The sequence below is a fragment of the Erinaceus europaeus genome, chromosome 11 (genome assembly GCF_950295315.1).
Source record: "Erinaceus europaeus chromosome 11, mEriEur2.1, whole genome shotgun sequence".
Lineage (NCBI taxonomy): Eukaryota > Metazoa > Chordata > Mammalia > Eulipotyphla > Erinaceidae > Erinaceus > Erinaceus europaeus.
This window is the reverse complement of record NC_080172.1, coordinates 69,709,648-69,722,838: the sequence shown is the minus strand read 5'-3', so window position 1 is coordinate 69,722,838 and position 13,191 is coordinate 69,709,648. Positions and strand designations below refer to the sequence as shown.

The 13,191-nt window shown below is 39.0% G+C and overlaps 1 protein-coding gene across 5 annotated transcripts in view; it reads right to left on the bottom strand.

The window, feature by feature from the left end:
- Window positions 1-13,191, bottom strand: part of CHD1L (chromodomain helicase DNA binding protein 1 like) — a 69,119-nt gene that overhangs the window by 36,991 nt on the left and 18,937 nt on the right. For 3 of the 5 annotated variants that reach the window (XM_007528676.3, XM_060202001.1, XM_060202002.1), the window contains 5 exons: window positions 12,975-13,089; window positions 12,252-12,283; window positions 7,750-7,831; window positions 6,077-6,243; window positions 2,580-2,731 (listed from right to left, as the gene is read on the bottom strand). In XM_007528676.3, coding sequence (XP_007528738.1) covers window positions 2,580-2,731; window positions 6,077-6,243; window positions 7,750-7,831; window positions 12,252-12,283; window positions 12,975-13,089 — 548 coding nt within the window. Of the gene's footprint in view, window positions 1-2,579; window positions 2,736-3,576; window positions 3,669-6,076; window positions 6,244-7,749; window positions 7,832-12,251; window positions 12,284-12,974; window positions 13,090-13,191 lie in introns of those variants that run through there. The other 2 variants (XM_060202004.1, XM_060202003.1) reach the window with 2 other exon arrangements.

Below are 13,191 nucleotides of genomic sequence, written 5' to 3'. Positions count from 1 at the left end.
AAATAAAGATAATAAAATAATAAAAATTAATAATAATAATTAATAAAAAAGTTAAGTATAAGACTACTACTAACAGCCAGAGCTGGCTCTTCCTGCTAAGATAATTTATTGTACGTCATGTAAAATTGGTCAATACACTGTGTACAAACCTTTCAGTGTTAATGTTCTGTGGCCAGTGTCATGTATGATTACATTAAACATATAGATATGTGACTTAACAAAAAATTAAAATAAAATGTTATGTATGGTTGGTTTTCACTTGTGCCACAGGATTAGCAACACAAGTGCAGATGCTACAGTACTGTGGCCACAATCTGTTAATAATGTGACCAGCCAGGAAAACAAGTGTGTAGCAATATGACTGATATATCCACAAAAGAATAATGAAATTCTAGACACTATCAAAGGAAACATATAAACCTCACCTGCAAAATTTCTGTGAGAAGTCACAATTTTTTTAAATTTCTTTATTGGGGAATTAACGTTTTATATTCAGCAGTAAATACAATTATTTGTACATGCATAACATTTCCCAATTTTCCATATAACAATACAACCCCCTCTAGGTCCTCTGGAGAAGTCACAATTTGAGAAACATTACGCTGAATATTTTTTTTCTCTCCCCATTTGTTTTTTTGAAAACTTGAGAATCAATTCCTTATCTATTCTAGAATTGCAAGATTAAGTTAATTTCCTTCTATAGTGTCTACTGCAAATCATGCATTTCTTATTTAATAAAGAAGCACCCAAGTAGGGACTATCCCACTCTCTGAAGGGAGGCTAGGTTATACTGCTCTGCCACTTGAGAAAGACTGGCCCTGAAATGAGTGAAGCCTAGAATGTTCCTAGTTGTGACCATGGGCTGTAAACTCACATTAATAGGGACTAGGAAGTTACACAGGCTCCTGTAATAAATGTGAATATATATGGGCCCTAGGTCAGATTGACGGAGTAAACAGTTAATTGTATTCATATATTTTCTTCAAGTTTGGGAGTTACTCTCTGCCCTAATCCAGCTTTCTATCCCTATTCTCAACTCTGACTATATCTTCCCAGACAATGTTTTTAGTCCACCTTCATGTCAGCTATCAAGCTTAAACAAAAAATTACTAAAGTCATACACCCATAGGAACATACCTAAAATAGACTTCCTAGCTTCCTTCCACCCTAAGATCCTTATTCTCATCTGCTCTATTCCTACTTTTTGGTTCCTGTTTATTGTTCAATTTTAATGTTTTGTCTTACTTTGTATTTTACTGCCTTTCAGCCACGATGTTGCAGATGGTACTATTATTCCTGACTTCCCTGGGCAAACAATCTCACCAATCTGTCCTGAAAGCTCACCTAACAAAGAAAGCTCTACCCTATTAGGGATAAATAGAAACAGGCTGGGGGTATGTATCAATCTGCCAACGTCCATATCCAGTGGAGAAGCAATTGCAGAAACCAGAACTTCAACCCTCTGCACCCCCAAATGCAAGCTGGTCCATACTCCCAAAGGGAGAGAAATATTAGGGGGAGATGACCAGAGGGTTCTGAGCTCCAATTCCATCAGGATCCCAAGACCCAGAGAGTGGGGGAGGGGGGGGGAAATATTCAGAAGTAGCAATAAGTGTATGTATGACTTAGAAAGGAAAGGAAGGTAGGATAACAGAAAAATGGACTAATATATATATAGAGAGAGAAAGAGAGAGATAGTTATAGAAATAACAGTCAACCTTTATCTGTAACTTTGGGAGAACTATTGCAGTTTCCAATGGAGGGAGTTGGAACACAGAGCTCTGTTAATAGGAAAGGTATGGAACTACACCCATGTCTCATAATTTTGTAAATAAATATTAAGTCATTAAATAAAAAACATTTAACTTCATTATAAAGAAAATGTACCCCCCCAATGGATCGATGTTCCAACACCCAGGTCAGCAGAAAAGCAATTACAAAAACCAGAACTCCCACCTTCTGCACCCCAAAAATAATTTTGGCTCATACTCCCAATGGAAAACAATAGGAAAGTTTCTATTAGATGGGATGGAACACAGAACTCTGGAGGTGGGAAATGCATGGAATCACACTCTTATTATCTCACAACCTTGTAAATCAATAATAAATCACTAACACACACACAAAGAAGCACCCATAGGTGAAGAAGGAGGAGGAGGAGGAGGGGAAGGGGGAGGGGAGAGGGAGGAGGAGAAGAAGAAAAGAAAATCATTCCCCTGCATGAAAAAAAAAATGCATGTCCTACTTTAATTTCTTGGGAGTCAGGCAGTAGCACAGCGGGTTAAGTGCACGTGGCGCAAAGCACAGGACCAGCATGAGGATCCTGGTTCGAGCCCCCAGCTCCCCACGTGCAGGGAGTTGCTTCACAAGCAGTGAAGCAGGTCTGCAGGTGTCCTTCTCTCCCTCCCTGTCTTCCCCTCCTCTCTCCATTTCTCTCTGTCCTATGCAATGATGACATCAACAATAACTACAACAATAAAAGCAACAAGGGAAACAAAAAGGAAATAAGATTTAAAAAAAAACTTTTAAAAATGCATGTCCTACTTTAATTTCTAAAGTAACAAATGCCTTCTAATTACCTAGGTCTTTCATTAAGATGGCCTTGTAGTATTTTTTCTGCAATGCTGACATGCCATGGTATATTACCACTTCCGTCTTCTTGGGAAGCTCTGAAGCCACTTCAGCTTTCACTCGCCTCAACAAAAATGGCTGCAAGAGCTTGTGTAATTCTCTTGCTGTGGAGAAGAAATGAAAACAAAGTCATTACCCCCCCATAAGGCAATTTTTAAAAATCAAATAAAAGCAACTCATTTAGAAAAGAAAACAGAAGAACTATGAGAAGGAAAAAGCTAGACTAAGTAGCCAGGAGACATCTCACCTAACAAAGCACATACTTTGCCACACACGAGGATTGGGGTTCAAGTCCCTGGCACCACATAGGAGCTCCATGCATAGTATCAGGGCAGACTTTGTGAATGAGCAGTGGAGCAGTTCTGTGGTTTCCCTTCCCTTCCCGCCCCTGCCTCTCCCCTTCCCTTTCCCCTTCTATCTCCCTCCTTTCCTTTCCCTATCCTTTTCTCCCTTCCTCCAGTATTCTCTCTCCTTGAAATTAAAGGGGTAAAAGTCTCCTAGGAATAGCAAGATTACATAAGTACACAACCCTAGTAGTGGAAAAAATAAATAAGACTAAAGTATTAACAATGAAAGAAATACATGTCTCATGTTAATTTTGCATTCAGGCCAGTATGCCAGTATTTAAGCTATTACTTCCTTCACTGGGTTCTTCTTTCCAGATTCTTCTAAAATCCTAACTTTTTTTGCCACCAGGGTTAATATCTGCATGAGTCCACCATTCATCTTTCTTCTTAGAGCAGAGAAAAAAGAGGAAAAGAGCTTTCACACCACTGTTGTACCACTTGGGAGCTTCTCCTAGCAAGTGCTCCCATATGGTGACTGAGGGCTTGAACCTAGATCACCAGGAGTGGTAAAGTGTATGTGCAGGGCTATGTGATGGTGCACCTAGCTGAGCACACATTACAGTGTGTGAGGACCCCAGTTCAATCCCCGAGTCCCCACCTGCAAGAGGAAAGCTTCATGAGTGGTAAAACTGTACTGCAGGTGTCTCTATGTCTCTCCTTCTCTATATCCCCCTTCCTCTTGATTTCAGGGTATCTATCAAATAAAGATAACAATAAAAAAAAAAATTTTAAGTGTGTGCTCTGAGTTACCTCCCAGCCCTTCAATACTCTCATCCCAAGAACCAGAACCACTCAAAGAAGGTGATTCTTATTAATAATCTAATTTAACATGTAGTGTCTGTGTTTCCAGGATACTTCCACATTTAATCTCAGTTTAGAAAACTGTTTAGAAATGAAGTGCATGTTAAAATACTCCCCCCACCCATTTTTACAGCTACAGTATATGAAGCTCAGAGTAACTAAACACCTTATCCAAAGTCACAAGTTAGTAGCACTCAAACTTAGTACTTTTCCGTTCAAATCCTTTATGCCTTTGCCAGGTGAAGTGAACTTCAAAAACCAGTCTAGGCCTCTAAAAGTTCCCTCTCTCCACCATCACTGTTCATCTCCATCAGGAACATCATAAACCTTCTTGTGGGCCTCTACAGGACCTGACCCTCAATGTAAAACAGTGGTAGAAATTGCCCCACTCTCCAAAGGGAGGCTGGGTCAGGATACTCTGCCACTCGAGGAAGATGGGTCCTGAAATGAGTGCAGCCCAGAATGTTCCTAGTTATAACCACGGAATGTGAATTCAGACTGGTGGAGATGCAGAGGTTATATGGGCTCCTGTACTAAATATGAACAGACATGAGCCCTAGGTCAAACAGATGGGGTTTACAGTTAATGGTATTTATATACTTTTCTCATATTTGGGAGCTACTGTCTGCCCTGATGCAACTTTCTAGTCCTATGTCCAACACTGACACCATCTCCCCAGATAACACTCCTAGCCCACCTTCATATTAGCTGTCAAGCTCACGTAAAAATTAGTAAAGTCATGGGTCCCTTAGAATATACCTAAAATAGACTTCCTACCATCTTCCAACATGTAGACCCAAAATATCATGTTAGATTCTTACTTTTTGCTTCCTGGTTATTAAACATTTTTTTTTCTGCTTTATATCTCAATGCTTTTCAGCCACCAAGCTGCAAATGCTACCATGTTGCCAACCTGACTTCCCTGGGCAGATGACCTCACCATTGTGTCCTGGAACCCCACCTCTCCAGAGCCCTGCCCCACTAGGGAAAGACAGAAACAGGCTGGGAATATGGATCGACCTGTCAACACTCATGTTCAATGGAGAAGCAATTACAGAAGCCAGACCTCCCATCTTCTACACCCTATAAAGATCTTTGGTCCATACTCTCTGAGAGATAAAGAATAGGGAAACTTCCAATAGAGGGGATGGGATACAGAACTCTGGTGATGGCAACTGTATGGAATTCTCCCTCTTATCCCATAATCTTGTCCATCATTATTAAATCACTAATAAATAAAGTAAAATAAAATACTTTAAAATCTAAAAAAAAGTCTAGTCTGGAATTACTGTGCAGATCATGTTGTCAGATACAGGGTGGGGGAATATATATATATGGTTATAGCTGAATTTTTGATAAATTAATAAATTGTAAGAGGCACGTGGTCTATGTAATAGTTGACTGGGTGCTGCATATTTTTTTCTAGCAGCCCTCAACATGACAGCAATAAATTTAGTTTCTCTAGAGTTCTTCAGGCCACTGTGCCTAAAAATTCTTTCTAGCTCACCCTCACCCAGTGCATATATATTTATTAGTTGGCATGCCTATCATCTTTTATGAATAATCACCCAAGATAACATCACAAGGATTGACAAATAGCTCTAAGAGGCAAGAGGGAAAAGGTTACAAGAAGAAAAAAAAAAAAGACAGTTGGAAGCTGCATTAAGGAGAAAGGCTTCACTTTCACTGCCAGATTTTGGTTTTAGTTTAATGTTAAAAGAAACGCCCAAACTATAGAATGTAGAAGGATAGTAGCTTGGGCACCCACATTCTTTTCTGCCTCTGCAAGAAAAGTTAACAAAAGGGCCAAGCAATGGAATGCAGCTGGGCACACATTATAATGTGCAAGGACCCATGTTTAAGTACCTTGCCTTCACCTGCAGGGAGGAAGTTTCACAAGTGGTGAAGCAGTGCTGCAGGTGTCTCTCTATCTCCCCTTTCCCTCTCAATTTCTGTCTCTATCCAAAATAACATATATATATATTTTTTAAAAAATCAAGAAAGTTCTTATAGAAATGATGTCCTGTAAAAGAGTCTCCAAATCAAAAGAAAATGTGTTTCTTCCAAAAATGACCCAAACAGATCCTTTTGTAGAGTCTTGTAACCAATAAAACAGTCATGAGTAGCTGACAACTGAACCACAAGAGAGCTCTAACATCTTATTTTGGGGTGACTCTTCTATCACCATGAAAGGTGTCCTCTGATTACCCATTATCTTTCTTTTCTATCTATGACTGTCACAAACTAGGGCAGTTTCTGAGCCCAAACCTCTTAAGCATGACTTGTTGGAAGGGAACTTGCCTGACTCGGACTCTTTCTCAATGTCCTGGTAACGCTGAACAAAATCACCCACTTGTTCCTTGGAAAAGATATCAGGTTCCACAAAACTGAGGAGGGAGTAGAGCTCTTGGAGGCTGTTCTGGATGGGGGTTCCGGTCAACAGGAGGCTGAAGACTACTGAGAACTCAATTACAAACATAATGAAAGGTAAAAAATCCACAACACTGACAAGGAAGACTGTTATCCACCACAACCATTACTCAAAGAGGTGTGACTTAATGTGACAGCCAGGGGAGCAAGAAACCAGAGGGCTCAGGCTGAGTTGTGTACTGTCTTATGTAGGAAACAAGAATCTCTTTAGTGTATACTACAAGAAGAGGATAATAATGCTGTGAGGGAGACAGTCTTAATCATATAAATTAAATCTCCTTTTGAACTCAGAAGTACTACATGAGGGTTCAATAAGGTCACTGTTACTCAATCTGTGAAGATTCACACTGTGTATTATCTCCTATGTAGGAGTCAAACGCACACAGCAAATTATCATAAAATCTGAGAAGTCCAGATACCATCAAGACAGTCAAGAAGATCTGTACCAAGAGTATGATTTGTAAAACTTGATGGTGCAATGATATAAGATATGAAGAGTGAAGAATGTTTCTAGGTCAGAGGCAGACCAAAATGAAAAATTCTTTAAATTTTGAACAACAGATGAAAACATCAAGAATAAAAAAAAGACTAATGAAGTGGAAAGCTGGGGAGGTAACATAATGGGTATGCAAAAGACTTCATGCCTGAAGTCCCAGGTTCAACTCCTGGCACCACTATACACCAGAGCTGATCGGAGTTCAGATTAAACAAAACAAAATAAACAGACAAAAAGTAAAGCAGATAAAAAGAATCTCTGAAGTTTAACAGCTCTTGCACTCTACCACTGAGCCACCTCCCCACACTCAAAGGTGTGACAAAGACAAAAGGGATAAAGGTAATGGTCTACAGCATAAATGCAGTCTCTTTATGACTCCATGTGATCTAACACATGTGTCAAACAGGCAGATGCAGGGAAGGGCACAGTATGTCAGTTGTATCTGCTATTGCAAACACAAGAATCATAACACTGAAATGGAACTTTTTGAAGATTAAAAGAGAGTTGAAACATTTCTAAAACTAAAGTAGCAGATTTTACTGGGTTGGTCTTAAGCACTGAACAACCATCTTTTTATTTTTAACAAGAACACTTCTAAATTTTGGCTTAAGTGGTGCTGGAGACAGAACCAGGGATCTGGGTGTCTCAGGTATAATCATTATGCTATCTCCCCAGTACAGGACAACCATATTTTAGTCAACAGTACCTCCTATGTAAAAGATGTGAGAAATAAATTTAGATCGTATTAAGTTCTACTTTTGTCACCCAATAAACATGAAAAGAAATTTAACTTATCTAACTCTATATGGGTCTAGACTGATTTTTAAGTTTTTTTTTTCATTTACTATATATGGCAGAAAGAAACTGAGGTGGAGGGGAATAGAGAAGGAGAGAGAAAGATAGCTTCAGACCTCCTTCACTGTGAAGTGCCTCCTTTGCAGGTGGGTAGTGGGGGCTCACACTCAGGTCCTTGAATACAGTAATGTATGTGTTCAAAACACTGAACCATCTAGACTGATATTTTTCAAAAGACTGTGGGTTTACCTCTGACAGCGTCTTATGCAGCAAAGAACTTTGGTTTTTCAACCTGTGAGCTTCATCTACAATAAGGACACTCCAACGAAAGCTGTGAGAGAGTAATACAAGTTTTATGTAACTAAAATAAGACATCTCACACACAAAGCAAAATTCTTAATGCAAAACTATTAACAGGAAGACTAATATTAAGCTTATGCCATTATAAACAAACTTAAATCATCTTACTACCTGAGAGCCTACCATGGACAATACCTACATAATCAGTTAAGTTAAGGGGGATTTTTATTCCCAAAACCTATGTACTAAAAACAGAAAGGAAGAAGCTGAAGACAAAACAAAAGGAAACATTTTTTTTACCCCCTCCTATGTGCTAGACATGAGATTTTATGTATGTTATTTAATCCAGAAGAATATTATGCTCATTTAACCACTGAAACTAAAACTTAAAAAGGAAGGTCAAGGTAAAAATAAAGTGGAAGCTGTAGACTTATTTAACCTTTTATTTTCTTTGTAAACATACTGTAATTCCATTACAATCTACTTAAACTAAATGTGCAAGTGAAACAATAGTAGAAAGACAGTGGGCAGGGAAGTGAAAATCCACACATTAAAGCAAATGGCTTGATTTGTAAGGCAGAAGCCTTCTTCTTCCAAGGTTACAATCAGAAAGCAAGTGTACACATATGTTCTTGGCATCACAATTTGTAATAGCCAAAACCTGGAAGCAACCCAGCTGTCCAACAACAGATGAGTGGCTGAGCAAGTTGTGGTATATATACACAATGGAATACTACCCAGCTGTAAAAAATGGTGACTTCACTGTTTTCAGCCAATCTTGGATGGACCTTGAAAAAATCATGTTGAGTGAAATAAGTCAGAAACAGAAGGATGAATATGGGATGATCTCACCCTCAGGCCGAAGTTGAAAAACAAGATCAGAAAAGAAAACACAAGTAGAACCTGAAATGGAATTGTCATATCACACCAAAGTAAAAGATTCTGGGGTGGGTGGGTGGGGAGAATACAGGTCCAAGAAGGATTCAGAGGACCTAGTGGGGGTTGTATTGTTATATGGGAAACTGGGAAATGTTATGCATGTACAAACTATTGTACTTACTGTTGAATGTAAAACATTAATTCCCTAATAAAAAAAATCAGAAAAAAAAAAGATACTAATAGTGTCCTTTCCCTGAGCCAAAATCAGCTCCCTGCAGCCTGTTTGGTTGAAAAGCTTGCTCTGTGTAAAAACCAAAATGTTTAGTTCTCCACAAGGACCTGTTACGGATGCTAGTTCAAACAGGACTGGGCAGGTACTAGACTACAGCACTTTTAAACACCTTATCTCACGCCGATTGTCTTAACTCCAGTTGGTTTCTTATTCTTGGTAATCCTTATGTGTATTCTCAACTCATGCTGAGTAATTCTAGGTCCTGCACTCTCTTTGGACCCCAAGTTTTCTTTCACCTGTACCACTCTCAATAAGTGAATGTGGTAGCATGAGGTCCTGATTGTGACCCCTTGCATTGCAAGTGCCAGAGTGATGCTCTAGTTTTCTTTCTGTCCTTCTCTCTTTCTCATTAATAAATCTTCCTTTTAAAAGATAAGATAAAAGAAAACTGACATAAGGACACTTCCAGAGGTGGGACCACAGAGTAGCAGCAGCTGTGTTTCTCTCCTCTCCCTGTTCAACTAGGAATAGCAAAGAAAATCACTTGAGAATGCAACAAGACAAGTAGAGGACTACTTTGGGAACCCACCAAGTCACGGATGAGTACAAACACTTGTGGCTCATGGACAGAGAGGAGCTTAAGGAGAGATACCTGGGGCTAAAAACCCATATCTACTCTGGAGCAGCTGGTAACACTCCGGCAGTTTGCCAGTTGAGGAGCCACCACCAGTTTGAGTTCTACCAACAAAAAGACTGCTGAAGGGAGGAGAGGACTCCCCTAAGACTCACCAAATGCAACTGTGAGTCTCCATTGCTACTGTCCCTTGGAGGCTGTAGCAGCAGCAGGGAAGCCCCATGCTGACATTGGGGGACAGAGAACTGATGGGGAAACTCAGGAGAAGACATACACTCCTGGTGGTCTAGAAGTAGGGCTGTATAGTGGGAGCCTTTGCACATTGTTCTCCTGATGAATTGGGAGACACATTGAATAACTGACTCAGAAACCACAGAGTACAAACAGGACTTTTTTTTTTTTTTAAGAAACTCACAGGGTGCTGAGTTTCCCTCTCTTCAAAGTAGGATTTGACTGAATTTGGAGTAGGGCACCAAAGTAAAAACTCTGGGTTGAGGGTGAGGGTGTATGTTTGGCTTCATGGGGCAAGGGGTGGGGGTATGGGATGGGACACGTCTTTTGGTGGCGGGAATGGTATTCATGTACACTCCTATTAATTTTTAGTCATATAAATCACTAATTAATATGAGAGAAATTTATAAAAATTAAAAAAAAATAGAAAGGAAGGAAGGAAGGAAAGAAGGAAGGAAGGAAGGAAGGAAGGAAAGAAGGAAGGAAGGAAAGAAGGAAGGAAGGAAAGAAGGAAAGAAGGAAAGAAGGAAAGAAGGAAAGAAGGAAAGAAGGAAAGAAGGAAAGAAGGAAAGAAGGAAAGAAGGAAAGAAAGAAACTAACTCCAGGTCACAGAGTGCTCCCTGGCTTGGCTCTGGCTACTGTCAAAGCAGCCAAATTGGGCCAAGGCTTTAGACTCTCAGGGCATGGGAGTCTCTTTACATAACCACTGTGCAATCTCTCCCCTACTCAATTTTATCTCTTGATCAGGAGTGAATGATTAAGCTAAAAAATCTACTTATAGTTAAAAAGCCTTTAGGTGCCCATATCCTATAAGGAAGAAAAAGAGCAAAAGAGGTTTTAACAGACACTGTTCTTCAACTCAGGGACTGAGACAACATTTGAAACAACTGTGAACTCTTTAAGTTCCTTATTTAGACACAAGTCAACCCAGGCATGTGTGATCAGAGGATTAAAAAAGATGAGAGAGAGGCCTCATAACACACCATATAAAATGGTTAAACCAAGAAGAAGAACTGGAGAAATGAACTAGGACAAAAACCCAGATAAAAGCCCCTCAACGGTAGAAGCACATAAAAATGAAGACAAGATCCAAACACTAACTGAGGCATTAGTCACAGGAGTGAGGAAAGATTTTGAAAGAAACAGCATCAGAAATGGGGAAACAACAAATGAGACTCTGAAAAAAAACTCTATCTCAAGGTAACTAGAGAGCTGAAAGCTGAAACAGCTGAGCTAAGAGCACAACTAGCTGAGCAAGCTAATACAGTATCAGAACAGGGCAACGAAACAGCTGAGCTACAGAAAACAACAGAGGGGAGAGAGTATAGAAACTGAAGTGAAACAAAATACTTAATAGAAGTCATAAAATCTATGACTGATTCTTTAATACTTCCAAGTAAGACGAAAATAGAGAGCAGCAAGGAGATACCACAGTAGTTTGTGCACTAGACTTTCCCACCAGAGGCCCCAGAGAGTCACAGGTTCAATCCCCAACACCACCATAAGCCAGAGTTGAACAGTACTCTGGCTGGTCTCAGTCTCTCTCATTAAAATAAAATTTAAGAAATACTAGAAATAAAGTATATATATATAAAGCAGAAATCCAATTCCAAAGAATCTAATGAAAAGAATATTTAAATTTCATTAAAGTACTTTGAAAGCAACAACTTCTGAATATCCAAGATGCAAACTCTCCACCAAGTCATAACTACACACTGTCAAGCTAAACAATTTGAAGTCTACCTGAAAATTAAAGTTCTTTTCTAGTAAGTTAACTTTATAGCACTGATTGCTACTTTTGGATGATTTCCAGGGAAAGGCTTAAATAATTCACTACGTATATTACAATAAATTTCCCCAAGCAGTTCTGAAAGATATCCATGCAAGCTACAATGTAAAATATTTACTACCTATGTGGCTATGGTGTGGAGCAATATCCTGTCCTACTGTCTTATAAATTATTAGTCACATATTTTAAAAATTGCTTAAAATAAATTAAAGCAAATGAACTTGAATAAAAAAAAAACCGTGAGGTCTGGAGTTCAGTCCCATGTATTGCATGTGATGGAGCGATGATGCTCTGGTTGGTTCGTTCTCTCTCTCTCTCTTTCCTCCTCTCTCTCTCTCTCTCTCCCCCCTCTCTTCTCTCATTAAGTAAATCTCTAAAAAACTAAAAAAAAAATAAATAGTCTACTATTAACCAACCACATACAACTTATTTCATTTAATCCTCACAACAGTCATCCAAAGGATGAGATTTCATTATGCCCATTTTATAGATGAAGAAGCTGAAGCTCATGGAGATTAAGCACCTAAAAACATGCAGCAAAAGAGGAGGGAGATTGATTATGAAAGTCCTTAGCTATAAATGAGATGTAAGGAAAAGTTACTTGAGAAGAGGCAAAAGTATTAAAATGGGAAAGATATGATTTCCATAATACATGAAACACAATTTCTGGAGAGTAACATACTCACGATTTTAGAAATAATGCGTCTTTCAAGCAAATCTGAAAAGTTAAGAATGACACATTATGAAAGCTGGAACTGATATGATTCTGATATCATAAAAGTTTGGTTCTTGCTCACTCTCCCAAATGTCAGAATTTAAGTCTTATTCATTCACTAAGTAAAAAAATACTACTGAATATAATTTCTAAGTAGCCCCATCTTACAAACAAAAGGGAGGTGAGACACAGGGAAGTTGGGGGGCCCTGCTTGGGATCCAGATATCCTGCTAGAAGACTAACAACCTACAAAGTGTCTTCTTGTTAAGAGAATAAGAAACAGCTAAAGTACTACCTCCCAGAGAAGCCTTCCTCTTCACCAGGAAAGAAAGGGGCAATAACTAATTTGGAGCACAGTGGTCCTTTGCTTCCTTTGGTCTAGATCTTCTCTGAGAAATCTAATGAAAGGAAACTTTCTTCCCCAAAAAATATAACAATTAAAAATATTCAGATAGGAAGGGGTGATAAAGCATAATGCTTATGCAAAAGGACTTTCCTGTCTGAGGTACAAAGGTCCCAGGTTCAATCCCCAGCATCAACATAAACCAAGGCTTAGCAGTGCTTTGGCTAAAAAAGTTTTTTTTTTAATACATTAAAAATTGTTTTTATTTTTAAAAAAATATTCAGACATAATTCCAGTAATTCTAAAACTTCTGAGGTCCCAGATTCTTGGTGTAAATAAACAAACAGATACCTCAAAGGTGGTTAGCAGCACATGAAAACGTAGCTCCTGGCTTAGGTCTTGCTGTAGGCGGGTTCTCTCTTCTTTGTCACCTGCATATGTCACACAGGAAAGTCCTGGAGCAAATCTGAATCCAAGAAAAGAGGTAGATAATACAGAGAACCATGGAAAAGGGTGTGCATACCAGCAAAGAGTTCTGGGACTCTGGAATCTTGTTGAGAGTAATAAG